This window comes from Ctenopharyngodon idella, chromosome 10 (genome assembly GCF_019924925.1).
Source record: "Ctenopharyngodon idella isolate HZGC_01 chromosome 10, HZGC01, whole genome shotgun sequence".
Taxonomy (NCBI): domain Eukaryota; kingdom Metazoa; phylum Chordata; class Actinopteri; order Cypriniformes; family Xenocyprididae; genus Ctenopharyngodon; species Ctenopharyngodon idella.
The window spans coordinates 43,526,587-43,546,078 of record NC_067229.1 but is presented as its reverse complement, the minus strand read 5'-3'; the positions used below and the strand labels follow the sequence as shown (position 1 = coordinate 43,546,078).

The window sequence follows — 19,492 nt, the reverse complement described above, 5'->3', positions numbered from 1 at the left end:
TTGAGTACAGTTAAAATTTATTATATTTAATAACAAGACTTTCAGTGAAGCAGCATCAACTGCATGATGCATATCCCATATGAAGGCCAATGTGAGTGTGACCTTCCAAATTGAGCAGGTTAAGTGCATGTGTACACATCCACCAGCAACTGGAGCAGGAAATAGGACAAACTCGCACCAGATTAGTTGCATACATAACTGACAACTAGCAGCTTACATATAGAACTTGTATATAAATATCATACATTGTACTGAATAATACAAAGCGATACCACATAATACCGGAATCACTTACACAGCAGCTGGTGGCCGTTAGGCAATTGTTTGTGTTATTTGTATTATTTCAGACAAGGCAGCACATGAACACATCCTTTGGACACACAAGGTAACACAAGAGCATCCCTAAAACATCAGACGGAGTCAATTCATAGCAAAAGGATTTCGTTTTGCAGTTTTATATGAATAAACTCTGGCATTCTCTGATGACCTGGACGAAAGATAACTTTCACACACATGCCTGGAATTAAGCTGCAAAGACTGCAAATGAATAAACACTATTAATGGTGAAAATAAACAACATGACGTTTTAAAATCATGAGCAGAGGGCGACATGTCTGCATGTGTGATATATATTTAAGTGTATAATAGACACCCAAGCATACACACGAATGAGGTATAACAGCTCACATACTAAAGCACTCCATAATAAGACTATACACTCTGAATACTTAATACAATGGCAACACCAGGACGGGTAAGGTAGGATTTTGCAGCGAGGCTAAAGGTATTTATTGCACAAGAAATGAGGCATTGTGTGTCCTGACATCTACATCACGGTCACATTTTTGAGTGAGCTGGTTTTCAAGACAAAGAAATACTTACTACACCAGCTGAATTTCAGCAATAATAGCTGTTTATGATTTTCAGTTTTGTCTCACTTAAACTTCGTACGTGGTATATTTGAAATGTGTAGGTAGGAAATGTGTAAAGGCCTTGTTCTGTTTATCCACAAAGAGGAGCAATACAGATAAAACAAATCAGTTAATTAGCACCATGGGAAGCAAAACAAATATTAGTTTACATTTAAAAACGGCACCGTAAAGCTAGGAAAAAAATAATACAAATCAGGCCGCTGATTATCAAGGCTTAGTGCCTTGAAAGTTATGTTAGTGTATGTATGCATAAATGTCGAAATAAAAAAAAAGTTTGATCAATAATACTGGACAAAATAATAGCAAATATAAGTGTACATGGTGAAAGGCGCTCAGATGCTTGTACTGTAACTCAGTTACTGTCTTTGGTAGTCACAGTAACTAGCTGTTTAGCCGCCTTGGCAATGTCGTAGGCACACTGAATAACTTGCTGGGAATCGTGCGGTGTGGCCCTTTGACATTCGCCCTGCAGACGGCTGGCACTGGAGGTCAAGAGGCGTAAGGAGCCGCGAACGGTCTCAGAGGATGGCCTCTGTAATGGGAGACAAATTCAGAGCCTTAATAAAGGATTAGTTCACTTCAAAATAAAAAATTTTCAGATAATTTACTTCAGTCAAAAAGAAATTAAGGTTTTTGAGGAAAACATTCCAGGATTTTTCTCCATATAGTGGACTTCACTGGGGTACAACGGGTTGAAGGTCCAAATTGCAGTTTCAATGCAGCTTTAAAGGGCTCTACACGATCCCAGCCGAGGAATAAGGGTCTTATCTAGAGAAACAATCGGTCATTTTCTAAAAAAAAAATAATTAACATTTATATACTTTAACCTCAACGGCCTTTACAAAAAAAAAAAACAAAAAAAAAAGGTGAAACACCAATGTCGGACAATTTTAAAGTTGGAGGAGAAAATGAGATGGAGTTTCTCGCCCTACCGCGGTACATCTGCCTACGTCACACATGACCTTTCCAACGTGATTACGTAATGCATAGCGCATCGCAGAGCAGTGCAAGACGAGCATTTGTGGTTAAAAAGTATATAAATTTATTTATTTTTTTTTCAAGACCCTTATTCCTCAGCTGGGATCGTGTAGAGCCCTTTGAAGCTGCACTGAAACTGGAATTTGGACCTTCAACCCGTTGTACCCCGGTGAAGTCCACTATATGGAGAAAAATCCTGGAACGTTTTCCTCAAAAACCTTAATTTCTTTTCGACTTAAGAAAGACAAACATCTTGGATGACATGGGGGTGAGTAAATGATCAGGAAATTTTAATTCTGAAGTGAACTAATCCTTTAACTGTTTAGTGCCAGGTGTGGATGCAGAAACAATAAATAAGAATATAAAGGTTTATATTCTCCACTATGGCAAAGTTTCCTTATTGGCTCAAGGCTTACCTTAGGGAATAACGTAGCCATTTCAGTCACTGCTACAAGAATTCTCTCCGAACACAGGACAAAGCTTGGACAAAGAAAGACAATGGAAAAAGCATTTTTTTCTGATTAGATCAATTGTCATTTAAAATTATTATTAATATTATTAATTATTACTAATCATCCATATAAAAGCTTTGTACACACACTGACTCAACTCAGCCTCAAATAAAGAAAACAAAATTATTTACAAATCCAAAATTAAAACAAGGGTAAGAAAAGCAGTTTTTGATAAGTAGTGGTTCTTGGTGGTAAAAACCACCCCCAACACCATAGCAACCGCATGCGACTTGTTTTGCACTGTGAAAAGACAGCTGAAGTGCAGATCTGGGTGAGTGAAATGCTAACCTATGGTATCATTCTCCCATGAATGCATAATGATCACCACTGACCTGAGACTGAATACCAGTGCAAGTTAAACAACAAAGAGACAGTGTTCAGAATATTGGATCCAAATGACTGTTCCTGATACTTATGCGAATACTGAACATACTGCATGCAGTAAAGATTCAAAACATGAGCCATTTGTGAATCGACATGTCTCCTTCCACCTTGGCCATGTGTTGTTATATCCCAGCTGTGTTGACACAATTCCATCACTTGCTTAACAGACAAAAGAGACACTGTGTCACCAGGGCTGAAAACCCAGTCTCAGACTGGAAAATGGGTCCTTTCACCCGTTTCACAACCACTAAATCTACCAGGCTGTCACCACACAAAAGCAAGACAAATTTTCTTACCTCTCATGTTTATTTTCCTGTGCAGCTCTGAGTAATTCCTGGATGTTCTTAGTGATCAGCTCTGTTTTGCTGATGACGTCCTCTGTGCACGGTAGAGTCGAGTCACACTCGCCCTCAGACGGGTTTTCAGATTGTGGCACTGTACCGTCGCCCGGCCAGCCACTCGCCCTGGAGAAGTTACTCGGTGTTGACCTGTGGGGAAGGTAGAAAGTATTCACTGTTAAAAAATTAAATACATTCATATATTTATGTTTTTGCAAACAACAAAAAGTGAAAAGACAAACCCTGATTCTTCCATCTCAATGTGGTTCAGTGCATTATCATAGTCACTTTCTGGCATGCCGCTCTGGGTGTCTAAGGTGGATCCCTGTAACAGGAGTAGAGTCACAGTGAGCTTTCTGCTTAAACAAGGGACACAACCTGTTACTGACAACTTGTGTGTACTCAAAGCTTAAAGACACAGCAAATAATCATGCTTTTGGTGTAGAATCAAAACATCAGCATAACAAGAGCTGTAAAGTAAGGCCAGAAACATACTTTGCGCTAGCAGTCAAACGCAGACGCTTGGCCAACATGTCGTAAATACTTAACGTGTTCTCGCATTACCAATGCAGGAACAAACCCTCGAGACTCAAGGGGGCGATAGAGTTACCTTCAAACATCTGCCCTATTTAACTGCCCTGCTAGCTTTAAACATGTTAACAGTTTAAAGGGATAGTTCAACCAAAAATGAAAATTATCCTGTGATTTACTCACCCTCAAACCATCCTAGGTGTATATGAATATCTTCTCTCAAACGAACACAACCAGAGATATATTTAAAAATATCCTGGCTCTTCCAAGCTTTATAATAGCAGTGAATGGGGGGCTTGATTTTGAAGCCAAAAAAAGTGCATCCATTCATTGTAAAAGTACCCCACACGGCTTTGGGGGGTTAATAAAGGCCTTCTGAAGTGAAGCGATGCGATGAGTTTTTGTAAAAAATTAATAAAAAAAATGTAAAAATAGCCATGTTTAAAACTTTATTAACTATAATAACTAGCTTTCGGCAGATGACCGTGCACATCGATTTGCGGCGGAAGAGTAACCCCTGACCCGAATGGTCACGAGTTAGAAGTCTGAAAGGAGAAATTTTAAAGAGAAATAACAGAGGATTTCAATATAAGAGAAGAGGAGCTCGAGTTTGTTGCCCAGCCCTATTTGTTTGAACTGCGAGAGGTGTCTAAGCTTAGGATACTCCTACATCCTACGTCATACATCATGTTACGGGTTACTCTTGTGGCGACTTGCACCGTATACGTACAGTCTTCTGCTGGACAGTTAATTTAGATTATAAAGTTTAAGTTTAAATATGGATATTTTTCTTACAAAAACACATCTCTTCACTTCACAAGGCCTTTATTAACCCCCTGAAGCTGTGTGGAGTACTTTTACGATGGATGGATGGATGCACTTTTATTTTTTTGGCTTCAAAATCTGGCCCCCCAATTACTGCCATTATAAAGCTTGGAAGAGCCAGGATATTTTTAAATAAATCTCCAATTGTATTTGTCTGAAAGAAGAAAGTCGTATACACCTTGGATGGCTTAAGGGTGAGTAAATCATGAGGTAATTTTCATGTTTAAGTGAACTATCCCTTTAACTAAATTTAACTTGCTCGACAAGATTCTCTTCAAACTGTTGCTCCACCAGAAATGTCAAGGTCATGTGTTCAATTCTCAGGGCAAGCATGAACTGAAAAAATTTATACCTTCAGTCACTTTGGATAAAAGCATCTGCCAAGATGCACAAAAAGCATGAATTATATTCTGATACATTTCAAACGATGGGCGATATCAAATTTGTGTAGCTAGAAGCGTTTGCATTCACGTACTTGCATAGAGTATGTTTCAGGTCTGTGATATCAGAGAGCCAGTGACTGCTTCACACATCAAGCAGAGTGGTGAGTAATGTTAATGGCTGCCGTCTCTCGCTGTGTATACGGTTTAAAGTTAGTAGTCCAGCTGAGGAACATGTCCATTAATTGGACAGATCTGAGGTTCATGCACTGAGTGAATGGGGACAGGTAGAAGATAAGCCCTTCCAACAGCCTGTTCACTGAGCAGGTACTTCACCCTTTGGGTTATCTCATCCCAGGACCAGGAAAGAGTTGAGGGGAACGTGGGAAGGGATGAGAAGGCAGTCACCGAGGGACCCTTCCCAATCTAGAAAGGGTTCAGATTATGTTTTGAGTGGGCAAAGGGATTTTTTAAATTAAGAATGCACAAAAAGAGGGGCTATCAAATCATACCTGAAGTGATGATTCACTGGGTTACAAATTGAGTTAAAACCAAGGAAATAATGAAATGGGTGCACCAAAACCAATTCCAGCTTTGGTTCGGTTTGTACTTACATTAGATGGCAGTGGTTGAAGAGTCAGGTTTGTGTCAGGGTGGACAGTCTCTCCTCTAGGGTGGTACTGCCTCAGACCAGAGCCAGTCTCATACATCGACATGGCCCTACAACCGCGTGGAGGTGCCCTGTGCGGGAGGTCTTGCGGCCTTGCCAAACTGTTAGGAGTTTGCCACTTCAGAGTGCTGTTCTCATTCTGGAGGGAGTTTAACTGAAACAAAGACACAAAGCAGAGTCAGATGCTTTAAGCTACGGCAGTGATGGAGGGTTGTAGTGCGATCTGACTGCTTACCTTGCTTTGCATGAGTCTCAACTCCTCACTAAGATGGCAGTTGACCTTGAGGAGCTGCTGGATCTTTGCTTCAGAGGCATTGAGGGCGCTTTTCACTTCCATGAACTCCTGAACGGTGATCGGGCTGTCCGACAAGTCTGAGGACTCTGAGCTCTGATAGGAAAGATCACAGTTAGATTTGATCCCACACACTATTACGTAAGTCTGTCATGATAATTACTTTATTGAGTTATCGCACCATATATGGACATCACGTCATTTTTGGTGACGTGATATATTGCCTATTATGTTTACAAAAAAATGAATGTCACCAACATTTTAGCCTCATCTCGTCTGCTCTCTGTGTCTGAGGCAAAAATGAGGCTCAGGCAGCTCCTCCTCACACACAAGAAGGTAGTGTTATAGTGTTTTCCTGATGACTACAGACATTCCAAATGGACTCCTAAATATAAATGTAACAGCGCGAAATGGCGCACAATCACGATAGCGTTGGGCCATTCACAGAGAACGCATTTTTGCATAGTTTTTCTATGTATATGTGCGCTAGACGGAAGTGTTTAACCATTGCGCTTGCGTCTTTTGCAGCGTCTGGTGCATGACATGGTGTTATAAACACGCAACGCTCAAGTTAAAAGAAGTTCAACTTTTAAAAAACACATCTCTAGAAAAATTGTTTTGGCAGCAGATATGGCATCTTGAGGCATCTGTGCCTTTGTTCATATGGACATCTGACTGCTAGGATCAGTGTTTTTCAGCGAGTGTGCACCCCTTTTTACTGAGAAAAGATGGAAAATCTCCACACAAGTGCCTTTTTGTTACTAGAGACACTTTAAAAGTCTAAATTGACATTGTCAAACATGTCCTTTTTTTTCTGCTTGTTGTTACTTTGCACTTTTTGTTTACTATATATATATATATAAAAAAAATTTTATATTATATATATATATATATATATATATATATATATATATATATATTTTTTTTTTTAGGATATTACATTTTTTTAGTATCTAAATATTCTTTAGAATCAAAAGTCCTTTGTTATTTGAAAGTCTGTACTTGCATTATTATGCTGTTATATTACCATTATATAATCAGTGACATTAAATGGTCTTAAAATGACTATAATATCATTCATCGCAATTATTTCTGGGACAATATATCACACCAGGCCTGCTATTCCGCATCCAGAGAAACTCAACAATGTACCTTGGTCCTCTCATCTTTTCCAGATGTTGGTTCTTGCTCCGTATCCTCATCGGATGCCACACTGTCGTAATCAGGCTGGTCCATCTCAGGACTTTCACAGCCATGACGGTTCCCAATGTCCTTCAGAATTAACTCCACATTATCTGGGCAGAAACAAAGGGTGGAATTTGAACTTTATGCATCATACAGTTCATGACAAACCCAAGACCTTTCCTCACCTTTGACGTTATCAGGAGAATTTCCTTGCTGACGACGTTTGGCATCAGTTAAAATATCAATAACCAACGTGGCAAACTCATGTGCATTGAACCTTGCGAGTTTCTGACGTCCCTGCAAAATAAATACCACAAACAGAGGGAAACTCAAACATTATCAAAACAAACTCAATGATTTTAAAAGGTGTGTCTGCATATTTGTCAATGTACCTGATTCCTAGTGGAAGAATATTCAGGGTTGACAGGGAGGAAAGGTACCACCGTGGTGTCAGTTACCAAAGTGCTGTGGTTCTGAGTTGCAAGCCAGACTACAAAAGCAAAAGAATGACACCATTCAAAATGGTAAGATAAAATCAGAGTTTGTACTTTGAGAGAAAAATGGACAGATATCAGGCTATTACACTTCTCTAACCTGCATCTGTTTCTCTTCTGTCAACTTCATCGTAAACGTCCATGGCTAGTTCTTCAAACTGATGATTACTGAGCTGAAAGCAGCACAAGGTCATTTTTCAAACAGCAAATTTTAGGTGTCAAAATAGATATTGGAATGTTTGGAGACAAGCATACAAAAACAGTAAACTACTGTACAACTTACAGACTGAAGCTTCTTCTTTGCTGCTTTGGCCAGTTCTGACAAGTCAAGACCGCTGTATGTAAAATAAAATGAAGAGAGCCGTTATTATTATCTGATCATAACTTGCTCTAGCAAAGACAAGCAAGTGCCATTTCCATACTTACACATTTCTTATCCATATGAAGCCAGCAAATAAAACAAATTATGCAATTAAGTATTTTAATTTAAAAACAGAATAAACAACAGGCATGATACAAAAGAGAGCTTATCCTACCTGTCTGCTATCTGAGGAATTATAAAGTGTTGACCGTTTTTATGATCTGAAAAAACAAAAAACAAAACAAGAAACCATTTTCTTTTCAGGGTCTCAAATCTTTGCGGTACATGCTGTACAATGTTATTACAGAGATACTGATGACTGACCTGGCTTTCTTCCACACAGATAGAATGCTAGTCTGTCAGTCAGCTCAAACTGGATCTCCACCAGTCGGTCTGCAAGTTCCTGGTGTCCTGCCTGCCTATAGTGAGACATAACAGATAACTGAACATAAACATCATTGAAAATGATTAACCCTCTGGTACTGTTGCGTGTTGGTCATAAATGAAGTGATCGTACTATATTTTAGTTCAATAATGTTTTTTATTTAATATTTTGCATTTTTAGGGGATTTTATGGTACTAAATTATATTTTTGCAGTAGTTATAATCCATTTATTCACTTTTTGAGCATGGACGTGAAAATAAAATTTCCAACTTAAACTGTCATAAATCTTAAATGCTTTGGAGCACAGACTTAAGTTTGGTCTCTTTTTAAAGAGTTAGTTCACCCAAAAATGAAATTTCTGTCATTAATTACTCACCCTCATGTCGTTCCAAACCCGTAAGACCTTCATTCATCATCAGAACACAAATTAAGATATTTTTGATGAAATCCAAGAAGTTTTTTTTATCTCCCATAGAAAGCAACAAATTTCCACATTCAAGGTCCAGAGAAGTAGTAAAGACATTGTTAAAATAGTCAACGTGACTACAGTGGTTCAACCTTAATTTTATGAAGCGACGAGAATACTTTTTGTGCGCAAAAACAAAAAAATAATTACTTTATTCAACAATTTCCCTGTCATTCTCAGACACACTGCAGAGCTTCCGTGTTCTACGTCAGAACGCCGGCTCAGTATCGGCCGGCTCCTGCGTCAGCATCACACGCATGCGTCGTGGTGCTCATGTGAACAATGTCGGCCAATAATGAGCCGGTGTTCAGACGTAAACATTGAAGTGCTGCACTGCATCATCTGTGTAGGAGACTGACAGGGTAGAGACGAAATTGTTGAATAAAGTAGTTATTTTTGTTTTTGCACACAAAAAAGTATTCTCGTCACTTCATAACATTAAGGTTGAACCACTGTAGTCACGTTGACTATTTTAACAATGTCTTTACCACATTCATGGTCCAGAAAAGTAGTACTTACATTGCTTTCTATGGGAGATAAAAAACCTCTCGGATTTCATCAAAAATCAAAAAAATCTTAATTTGTGTTCTGAAGAACAACAAAGGTCTTACGGGTTTGGAACGACATGAGTGAGTAATTAATGACAGAAATTTCATTTTTGGGTGAACTAACCCTTTAAAGATGACACTTGGCAGATTACTGCTGAAGTGAAAAAAGTTTTAAAAAAGTGAACTTGGGGAAAAAAAAAAAAAAAAAAAGTGAATTTTACAAATTATTATTTTGAATGGAGGTTCTCTATAAATAGAGGTTGATTAATTATTATATTTTCCAAAACACATTTTGCTCTAAAACTGTGAGAAAAATCAAAGTCATAAATATAAACAAGCTGTGTTCCAAATTTGAGTTTGATATCTCAAAAAATGTGCTTTCAGTAAGAATTTGTTTGTGCGCAGTACCAAATGTTTCCACTAGATGAAATTCGTCTCCCATTAATTTCCAATGCGGTAATTTTTGACTGCGAACAATACAAGCGTGACTACTTTTTTTTTCAGGACCATTTAACATTTTCGATTCATGTCCATGATTTTTATTGTTTGTTTGTGTTCACACAGCAAGTGCCAAAACCTTTACCAAGTTCTGTACCATTCCGATGAAGTAAAAAAAAAAAAAAGAAAAAAAAAAAAAAAAAGTAAAATGTTTTGGTCAAAAATGACGGAACAGCACCAAAGGTTAGTCTTTGTACTGATCCCTCAAATCTGCATCTCTCTCACCTGGCGTAGTCAATAGGAGTCTTCCCAGAACTATCAGGTGCTCCGGGATCTGCTCCATACACAGTGAGCAGCTCTGCCTGTAGCAGCTGGCCTGCTTTAGCTGCCACATGTAATGGAGTATTTCCTTTCTCCTGAAAAAAACAAATGACATTCACTGGAGTAATTCAGTCAGGGACAATAAAGCGCAACTCCTGCTATGGAGCGCATGGAATGAACAGCAAAGAAAGCAAAACAATATCTTATTCCACCTTAGCGGTGGATCGACATGAAGAAATCTATCTATACTGCCATGCAAAACACAGTATTTACACATTTGGTTAATATTAAGTTCTGATAACAGGTATCTTAGACTAAGATCTGTCCTTTGATAGACCAGTTTGGATATGCCCACAAGGCATTTTTTTTTTTTTTCAGTTTCAGTGTTGGTATAGTTACTGTATCTAATATGTTGTTTAAACATTAAATTAACTACAACAGAAAATTTAGAAATATCCTTATGGCTTTTGAAACTTACTGGATGGAAAAAGTTAGCCTGTGCTCCCAACGACAACAGCCTCAGACACGTTTCCAAATTGCCGGTTCGCACACTAGAGTGAAGTTGCTGAAAACAAGGGTGAATCCGTGGTTTGTTATGTGGTTTTGGTCTCAAAACTTCTGAAGACCACATCAGATGTAGATCTTCGCCAGGCCTTGTTTGAATCTCATTTTCATCTCAGAGGTTCTTGTCCAGTTAATACATTTTTTTATTTTTTTTTATTAAGTAACATTCTTACCTTGCTGAGGTCTTTAGCAGTGACACTATCATCTTCTCTACAAGGCATTCGATGAACAAACGCCAGCATTTGATATTTAGCCTTTATGAAATCTGTTTTGTTGGGGCTGAGAGAGAAGTAAATGATAAAGCTTGTTTAAGCTAAGAGACTCGCTTGGCTCTAAATTTCATGATATATGGGACTCACTGGACTCTGTCCTGAGGATTGGCTTTGCGTTTTCCACTCATGATGGAAGATGGATCCAGAAGACTGTGTTCCCAGATTGAATTTGCTCCATTATTGTACAGTGACTTCACCATCTGTGGATAAAAACCAAACTTCACTTCACCTCAACTTTAATTAACTTTCACTTTGAGAAAATAATGAGCACAAAAAATGCTGCAATGGTGTTCTTGTGACTCCAACGTCAGCAAGACACATGAGAAGTGTCTAGACAGACGTTGTAGTATCTTGCGCAATTAACCACAGATCTGAATTTAGCCTAATGCTGTATGTTTTAATACGACTTGTTTGGTTCTTCTGGTTCAGTTTAATATGCTGGACGTGATGTGTGATGACACTGAGCGCGTTTACATGCATGTTCTTAACCCGATTATGCTTAATAAGCCGACAATGCATGTGGTCATGTAAACGCGTTAACCCGTTTTCCTTTATTGGAGTAAGCTCATAAATGGCTTAAGCATAAACCGATCCTTACTGCGGATTTAAGCACATCCAGACAGAGCGAGTGTTTCACAGTAGGGGAGGAGGAAGTATTTGGCAAACTCCAACTCTTTCTTGACCCAAGAAATGATGTGTTCTTGTCTCGTGCAGCCAAAGTAGAAATGGTACCCTCAAAATGCTTATTAAAGCTACATTTATTTAACATTGCATCTCACATAAATGGAAAACCGAGAGTCAGATACATGAATGATTAAGTTTTGATCATCACTACTGGGGAATAACCAGATTTTTTTAACAAAGTCATGTAAACGCAGTTTACTTGTGTTACAGGGTTATTGGTTTGCATGAAAACTAGGGGTGAGAGGGGAAAAAAAAAAAAACATGCATCGCGATTCTCTCTCCAACAATTCTGGATCGATTCTGAGAATTTCAGAATCAATTCTGAGCTTAGTTTCTAACTGCATGATTGCTAAGTAAGAAAGAAATTACAGTATTTTACACCTCACAGGGAATAACAGTCAATTTTATAAGGTATGCAGCCTTCAAACGCGATCTCCGAAATGCGACCGAAGTCATATTAAAGAGTCATATTAAAGATTCATTCAAAATGAACAAATTATTCATGAGCGACCCACCTGAATGTTTCATGAAATAATTTTTCATAAACTTCGGCAAGGTTTAAGCGAATTACAAGGACATTCGCGGACTTCATTGTACAAAATATGCACTGTGAGAAACGCGCTTTGCTTGATGTTCCGCTTATAGTGTGCAGTCTCACCCACCGGTATTTTCATTACAAATGCTCTACAAAGGCGTCATTTATGTCGTTTGGAATGCAGTGGGCTTATATATTAAAAATATGAAACCCACTGACAGAAGGCTGCTATAAATTTCAAATGCTCACGTGCGCTTTATGAAGAGTGCTCGTGCATGCGGGTGTGTGCGACTCCGTGTAAGTGGTTATGTACTTGCATCTCAAAATGGTTTTATGATGAGAAATTAATGTAAACACAGTCAGTTATGTCTTAAGGGATTAAAAAGACAGGACAAAAAATATATTTCAAAAGAGATCTGTGCATTAATGTAGCCTAATCAAACAGAGTAAAATCACTCACAGCTCTTGAATGGTAAAAACGTTCAGATTCTCTTAAATACTGAAAGCACTCTTTGCTTATTGCTTTATTATTTACTACTTGCTTTTATTGTTTTGAAGCTATATTAGTTTATGCATTTTAAATTCTTAACATAGAATTTCCTTTTTTAATTTATGATTGGCCTATCAGTGTGTATTTAAACATGCTCATTATCTTGCAGTGTGGTTCAGGAGGCCGACAAAAACCCAGTGCTGGCAAGGGAAGAAATGCAGACCACTGCGTTCTATTTTTGTTTGAGGAACTGAAATACAAAGCCTCATTTCCTTTCAATGAACCTCAGGAGGCAAGCAAAGCAAAGTAGCTCCACATCAGAGCATGCAGCATGGGTCTTCACCTGAAGCTGTGAAGGGGGCCACAAAGTGTGGGTCAGGTGCCGGACCTGAGAACTGTGGCGGCCCAGACCTCGATGAATACTGCAGCATTCATCGCAGATCAGAACTCCACGATTGATCGAGGCCCAACGAGGATCTAAGAAAGACAAAGAAAAGCTTTGTGATTTTATGAAGTATTGCACATCACAGTTACAAATTCCCCTCAAAAGGCAGATCATGACTTTATTCATATTTCCTCCTTACCCACCTACTGTCAAAACTTAAATACTTGCCAAATCGATGACAAATGTATAACCCTGAGCACAAGCACTTTGTACAAATGGCCAGATGTGCTAGTTTCCATGAACGCACAAGATGGTCTCTATAGACCATTTTCAAATAATGCTGGAGAACATGATAATCATTGAAGCAAAGGAGGAACAGTAACTTATCTAATGCATTGTTAGCATAATAACCCAAAATTTTACAACCATTCATTTTCAGGTGACAACAAACAGCATTTTAAGCTTAATAGTCAGAGAAAATCCAAAATAAAGATGTAAATTAAAGTAGATCATTTAGACCAGTCGGATCGCAAAACAACGCTACATAAATATAATAGATTAAATAATAATATTAGTTAATAATTATTAATAAAAAAGTATAAATTATGTATATTTTTTGCTGTGGATTATATTTTATAGTTATTCTATTAAATAAAAGCAAAACAAATAGCCAGTTCTCCATATTGACTACAGGAACACTTACAAATAAAAATAATATGTGTATATAATGGCTGTAAAAAAATTTAATATATAAAATTATGAATAAATAAATGAATAAACACTTATTTCCTTATTGACTAAAATTATTTAAAGCAAAAAATGTCACTGCTGTTAAAATATATTGATCTATCACTAGATTTGATGACAAATTTTTTGAGAAAAAAAAGTTATTTAAGTTCTATGTTTTATTATATTAACAATAACCGTTATGATAACAGAAACTAGGTATTTCGATGGAAACTATGGTTACCATGGCATATTTTTGTAAGGTCTTCCCTTCTTAATGAATTAAAGATGCGTCTTTACCTCACAGTAGATATTAAGAGACTACAGTTTATTGGTTGATCTGAATGTAAAAAAAAAAAAAAAAAAAAAATAGTTTTTAAAAAACGAGGGCCTGGACATCATCAGTTAGCGGCATTTTACAATGGGAATATCGGGATTGTCCTTTAACCGCGTTATGTTTTATTCAGACACTAATATCCGTGTAATCCGTGAGTATTATTACCTTGTTTGCCTGAGAATAATCTCAAATAAATTCAGTTTATAAACATCTGTCTGAATAAAGACAATCTCATAGACACTGTCTGTTTGCGTTTGTTTCATGTTTGTTTTGTTTGTCTTACCGCACGCGCTGCAGTCTGCGCAGATCTCTCTGTTTCGCGTTCGAGTGGACATCATACAACTGCGTTACACGACAGTCTAAAACATTAATGTGATTAACACATAAATAAATAAGGGATAAAGACAGATGTGGGAAGGACGTGTTTCCCCTTGTTCCTCCTTGTTTGACGCTTTTTTTTACTTCCTGGAAGAGGAGGAGATCGGCAGTCATGGGCGGGTGTTCTTCAACATCACACTGCAGGCGAGCGACGCGACGCGACCAGCTAGAACCGAACGCGCTCATTTATCAACTGACCAATAGCGTGCTGTTTGGTCGCGTCGTGTTGCTTTTAGTTTTACCTTTATGAGAATATTTTAACTATATAAACACAAACGAGAGAAAAGGAGGGGAATTCACTTTTCAAATATCTGATTTTTTCCTCTTGTGAATTTCTGACCCTAGGTTTAAAGATGAACATGCAAAACTCCCCACCAACACTATTAAAGTGGTTGCAGGTTTAATAGTAGAAAGGACTAACTATATGCGCTAGAAGTTTGTGTTTGAACTTCCTTTTTTGCGGTAGCTCTGAATGTATCTCTATGGCATCCTGTCGAAGAGCTGGTGAAGTGGATTTACATATTGTAGAGTTATCGAAAGTTATCATGAGATTAGTAATGTTTGAAGCAGACATCATAACAAATGTCAGTAGACCAAAAAGGTTTTAAAACGAGCGGTTCATTCATTAATCCGTAAGATCTTACCTTCATGCTGTGGAAATACAAACCGGAAGAAAATGACGGGGCTACATCAGGTTTATAATGTTCTGCTAAGAAGGATTATTGACACTAATTTTTAACTGGGTAAAATAATTATTTGGAGGTTAAGTATGGAGAATGAAAACCTTGGACATTTGACTTGTCTTTCAAACACCCCTTTATTCCAAAGTGAAATAGATGTCTTATTCCTGATCTCACCTTTGGTCATAAATTACCATTTGACGTTTTCTAAAGCTTTAGACTTACCTCAAGTGTTGTTTTAGACAGAAATCTTTTATCATCAGCAACCTTTCTTTGTTCTGTGCAACAGTGATATGGGTCATTTTGGTGAGTGCCAGAGGAATTACTGTACTCCCTGAAAAACTGAGATTAATTGGAGCATTTAGAAGAAAGAGCCCCGGAGATCTCCAAGTAGAGCATGTCTCTAAATGAGCTTAAGTTTACCTTCTAGGCTATATCTTTGAAATTCATCTTTGTAGGTAAATTACAGTTAGATAATTAGAAATTAAAAGATTATGGGGTGAGGGAGTAACACTTTCGTATAAGTACCTTAAATGTAGTGTTAACTCAGGTAAATTAGGACACTATTGACATTGTGGTAACCACCAAAAGTAGCACAGTTTACAGATTGTTGCTAACAATTTAAATCAGCCACAAGGTGGTGACAAACACTTAAAGAATCAAGCAATAAAATGACAAACTATGGCCCGGTTTCACAGACAGGGCTTAGATAAAGCCAGGATTAGGCCTTAGTTCATTTAGGGCATTTAAGTAGCTTTTATAAACGTGCCTTAGAAAAAAAAAAAAAGAAAGAAAAAAAAAAAAAAACATTACTGGTGTGCATCTTGAGACAAAACAATGGCACTAACATATTTTGAGATATGTCAGTGCAAGTTGGTTTCAATTAAAACTGCATTTTAGTCTGGGGACTAGGCTTAAGCCTTGTCTGTGAGGCCGGGGAAAGGTTTATTTCAGTCCATTTGATATATTTTCTGAATGTCTGATGTTTTCAAATATTGTTGAGAGGAAATAAAAGTCTCCAAATGATGTCTGTTGATAATAATAAAGTTAAAATGCAGAAAATGTAGCAAGTAATAACAAATGCCACGAAAATATATTTTTTTAAATACTTTTTATTCATTCCGCCTATTTCTTGACAACACAATTGTTTACTTTTATTTTTTTCTGAAAGTTTCTCAGGGATCCCACAGTGCGGCCAGCGCGTGTAGGATGTGCACTGTACACAACATATACATACATTGCAGTATACTCATGTGTATATACATTTTGTAAAGAAAATTTTAAATAATAATAAAAAAAGCATTTTAAAACTCAATGTTGTAATTAAAATACATAATATTTTTTTTTTCTTTCTTTCCGTGGTTTGGAAAAGAAAAAAAGAAAAAATAGCCGCTGTTTTTCTCCCTCAGTGTTGCCCCTGGCATTGACATGCCCTAAAAAACATATATGAATTTCCCATTCACCTGGACCATAACAGTCATGGCCATAGGAAAGCAACCATCCTGTCTGCGCACACAGGCTACAGCAGAAGTAACTGTTCGCAGAAAATGTTGAAAAATAATACTTTTAGGGCCCAACAGCGAGCAATGTGGCAGCACTACTGTGGCCTCCCAATGCTTGACATCAAAAGACGTTACGCCCTCTAAATCACCTGTGCTTCAAAAACCATCCAAACAAAGGATAGTCTTTCAGCTAGAAAATACATTCCCACAGATAGTTCTTGTGGAGTTTCAGCGCTACTTACTCTACTTGAACACACATTGCACATTTAATACTGCATATTGGTTTAATGACTATGAGGATGAATGAACTTGTAGTCCCTGTTCTGGATTGATTTTAAGGAACATAATCATAATGAAAAAATATATTTTGTGCATGGACCATTCTTAAGAACTAACTGACCGTTTAGCATAAACAGCGCAAGCTGATCACTATAACCTGCAGATACTATTTTTAGTCACCAAATGTTTCCTAGTTACCCAATGAACCAGCCATCAGCTCTCTGTCTCTTTTCATCAGTTCATACATTGGTTTTAACAATGCCAGAGACTGAAAACTGGACATGTTAATTCCATAAAAGAAACTACAGTAGGACTCTGAGTTGTACAATAAGTGGGGGAAAACCCCACCTGATATTTAAATATACAAATCAGAACCATCTTTAAATTGTGAAATTGCTGCCTAGAAATAGATAAATTCCATTTCTAATTTTATATTTTGGACTTTCGGAACTATTCTTGATGAGGAGGAAATGGGGAAACAAGATCAGGAAATAAAACAAGACTTGAACCCATGTTGCCCACATGAGCACCATGGCTCAATATCACTAGAGGCCAATCTAGGACTGACTATAAATACATTTTCCACTTGTGTGTGAGAGAGCTTACGTCTGGCACCTCAAGAGGTTACAGTTCATTTGAACTTTTTTATGAGGTTGAATGTTTATTATATTGCCAAATGTTCTGATTACTGCTCAGTTTCTTTTTGGAAATTCAAGCATATCCTGGATTTTTCACAGTTTATTCTTAACAAACCCACTGCTGGACTTTTTCAAGATGAAAGTCTGTTCAGCTCCACTCCACTAATAAAGCCACATTAAATACTTTCTCAAATCCCTTGACCAATGTGCATCTCTCACCTGTCCAGCAGCTGGTTCAGCATCAACGACAACATACAACATGAAAAAAAAAAAAACATGGAATGGCTTTAAAATCAAAGCTTGGCAATATTAAGTTCTTTAAAGCTGCCCGCAGGATATAAATGAACCCTGAGGGAGAAAGGAAACACATTCATGTAATGATAACTCATTCACAAATGAATGGATGCCATTGGCTGAGGTGGACCTGCTGTAGTTAACCAGTAATGTACCACAACTGTTACTGCATGAGAGGTTTGGCTGACCACAGGCTTTATGGCTGCATCCCAATTTCCATACTACACCTCATAATAGTGCGCAAGGTGGTGATGTATTTTTGTAGGCCAACCCAGAAGTTGGCCTACAAAAATATGGCCTACAAAAATATGCCACTGATGCAGTACTCTATTAGTATAGATAAGTGTGTGCTGTCTACCATTGGTATAGTCTCACCCTAAACTCACGCCACTGGTTGAGCCAATGTTGCCATTTCAAGCTGGTTGAGATGTTTTGATAGCACCAAAGAGCCACAGTGTTTCACTTTTCAGGCAAATCGACCTGAATCGGATTTCTTATAGTTGACTCTTCACATTAAGTGGGTAAAGAAGACTGAAAAATTGCCTTAATGTCCACGATACAGCCTGATTTTTGCATCCACACCAACTTGTGCACAACAACAGCTCATGTGAGAGTGATTTGAGCGCTTGAAAAGAAAGGTCCACACTTGCCAAACTCAACAATTCACGCTCACTGTAAATGGAGTGTACTTTGAAAGGCTTACACACTCAACTGTGCGCAAGATGGTGCGGAATGTAGAAAAATAAGTCTGGGCCTTAACCATGTCCTAACTATATGCCTAAAAGTACCGTATGTACTTTTATTGGGTAGTAGTATGAACACTGGAATGCAGCTGATGACGCTCAGTAGATGATTCTACTCCTCAGTGACCGTGGTTCTTTTGCCATTGCAAATCAATCAATCAGAGGAAGTCATTTCTCCAAACAGAGGAGGATGAACCAGTTGCATATAGTTGATGCACCATGGCGCAAGCTATCAAGGAACCAGCCTTGATTCTCCATGGAAGCCTGTTACAAATGAACTCTGGCAACAAATATAGCTCTACATAGAAATTATATATTTTTATATCTATCATAATATCATTCAATTCCATATTTTGTTTTTATAAATAAATGTGTACGTGTCCACGTAACACTTGTTGATAGTAACTCCATATTTTCTTTATCTGGTCCCAGACTCCAAAAGGTTTAAAAAAAGTGATGCTGCCGAGTTCCAACATCCGCTCAAGTTTTCCGAGTGTTTAAACCAGAGAGTCTGCGTCTGTTTTGCAGTGACAGTTGAATTGTTTTGGTGGATTTGTTGTAGCCCTAGGTGAACAGACCGATTTCTCTGACTGCATTTCAGCTCTAAAGACGGAGAAAGTAGTGGGTTTGCTTCAGTGTCTGCTGTCAGAAAGGCCTCACAGCACTGTTGCCAGACTGTGAGTGTGAGAACCGTTCAGACAGTGCCGCCCACTTACAATGCTCCGCCCCATCCAGCCCCGCCCAGCTCATCTGATCGCTTACATGTGGAGATGTTCATTAAATTCGCTGAGCCAGGACTCTGTCAGTGATAACGACTTCTCCTTTCTTCACTGTCTGAATCATAGTCTCTTAACCCGATACCTTTCTGTAGCTTTGTTAGAGACTCTCTCATCTGTAAACACACAAATACATCATTGAAATCCTGCAGTGATTGCAGTTTAAAGG

The 19,492-nt window shown here is 37.9% G+C and overlaps 2 protein-coding genes across 27 annotated transcripts in view; both read right to left on the bottom strand.

Moving 5' to 3' along the window:
• On the bottom strand, positions 1-14,544 carry git2b (G protein-coupled receptor kinase interacting ArfGAP 2b). 3 transcript variants are annotated; one of them, XM_051909633.1, is made up of 20 exons: positions 14,317-14,538; positions 12,929-13,062; positions 10,964-11,076; positions 10,778-10,883; positions 10,519-10,605; positions 10,005-10,135; positions 8,207-8,301; positions 8,058-8,103; positions 7,805-7,856; positions 7,622-7,694; positions 7,420-7,517; positions 7,213-7,324; positions 6,995-7,137; positions 5,786-5,938; positions 5,495-5,704; positions 5,217-5,306; positions 3,387-3,469; positions 3,103-3,294; positions 2,327-2,390; positions 1-1,464 (listed from the first exon to the last, which is right to left on the bottom strand). In XM_051909633.1, exons 1-20 carry the CDS (start codon positions 14,369-14,371, stop codon positions 1,285-1,287), a joined length of 2,217 nt encoding a protein of 738 aa, XP_051765593.1. In that variant the 5' UTR covers positions 14,372-14,538; the 3' UTR covers positions 1-1,284. The 3 variants fall into 3 exon arrangements, with proteins under 3 accessions (XP_051765593.1, XP_051765594.1, XP_051765595.1); XM_051909634.1 differs by lacking the exon at positions 5,217-5,306 and having other exon boundaries at positions 14,317-14,535; XM_051909635.1 differs by lacking the exons at positions 1-1,464; positions 2,327-2,390 and adding an exon at positions 2,510-2,961 and having other exon boundaries at positions 14,317-14,544.
• A 2,041-nt stretch (positions 14,545-16,585) lies between these two features.
• The window catches only part of gramd1ba (GRAM domain containing 1Ba), a 78,938-nt gene continuing 76,031 nt past the window's right edge, over positions 16,586-19,492 (bottom strand). For all 24 annotated transcript variants that reach the window (XM_051909385.1, XM_051909392.1, XM_051909393.1 and 21 more), the window contains one exon: positions 16,586-19,439. In XM_051909385.1, the coding sequence (XP_051765345.1) occupies positions 19,350-19,439 (90 nt within the window). In that variant the 3' untranslated portion in view covers positions 16,586-19,349. The remainder of the gene's footprint in view (positions 19,440-19,492) is intronic.

Excerpts from the sequence above, each read along its gene's own strand:
- git2b (XM_051909633.1), bottom strand. The coding sequence starts at position 14,371 with ATGATGTCCACTCGAACGCGAAACAGAGAGATCTGCGCAGACTGCAGC. Across the intron at positions 3,295-3,386 it reads ATTGAGATGGAAGAATCAGG|GTCAACACCGAGTAACTTCT; the intron begins GTTTGTCTTTTC and ends CCTTCCCCACAG. Across the intron at positions 1,465-2,326 it reads TGGCTACGTTATTCCCTAAG|AGGCCATCCTCTGAGACCGT; the intron begins GTAAGCCTTGAG and ends CTCCCATTACAG.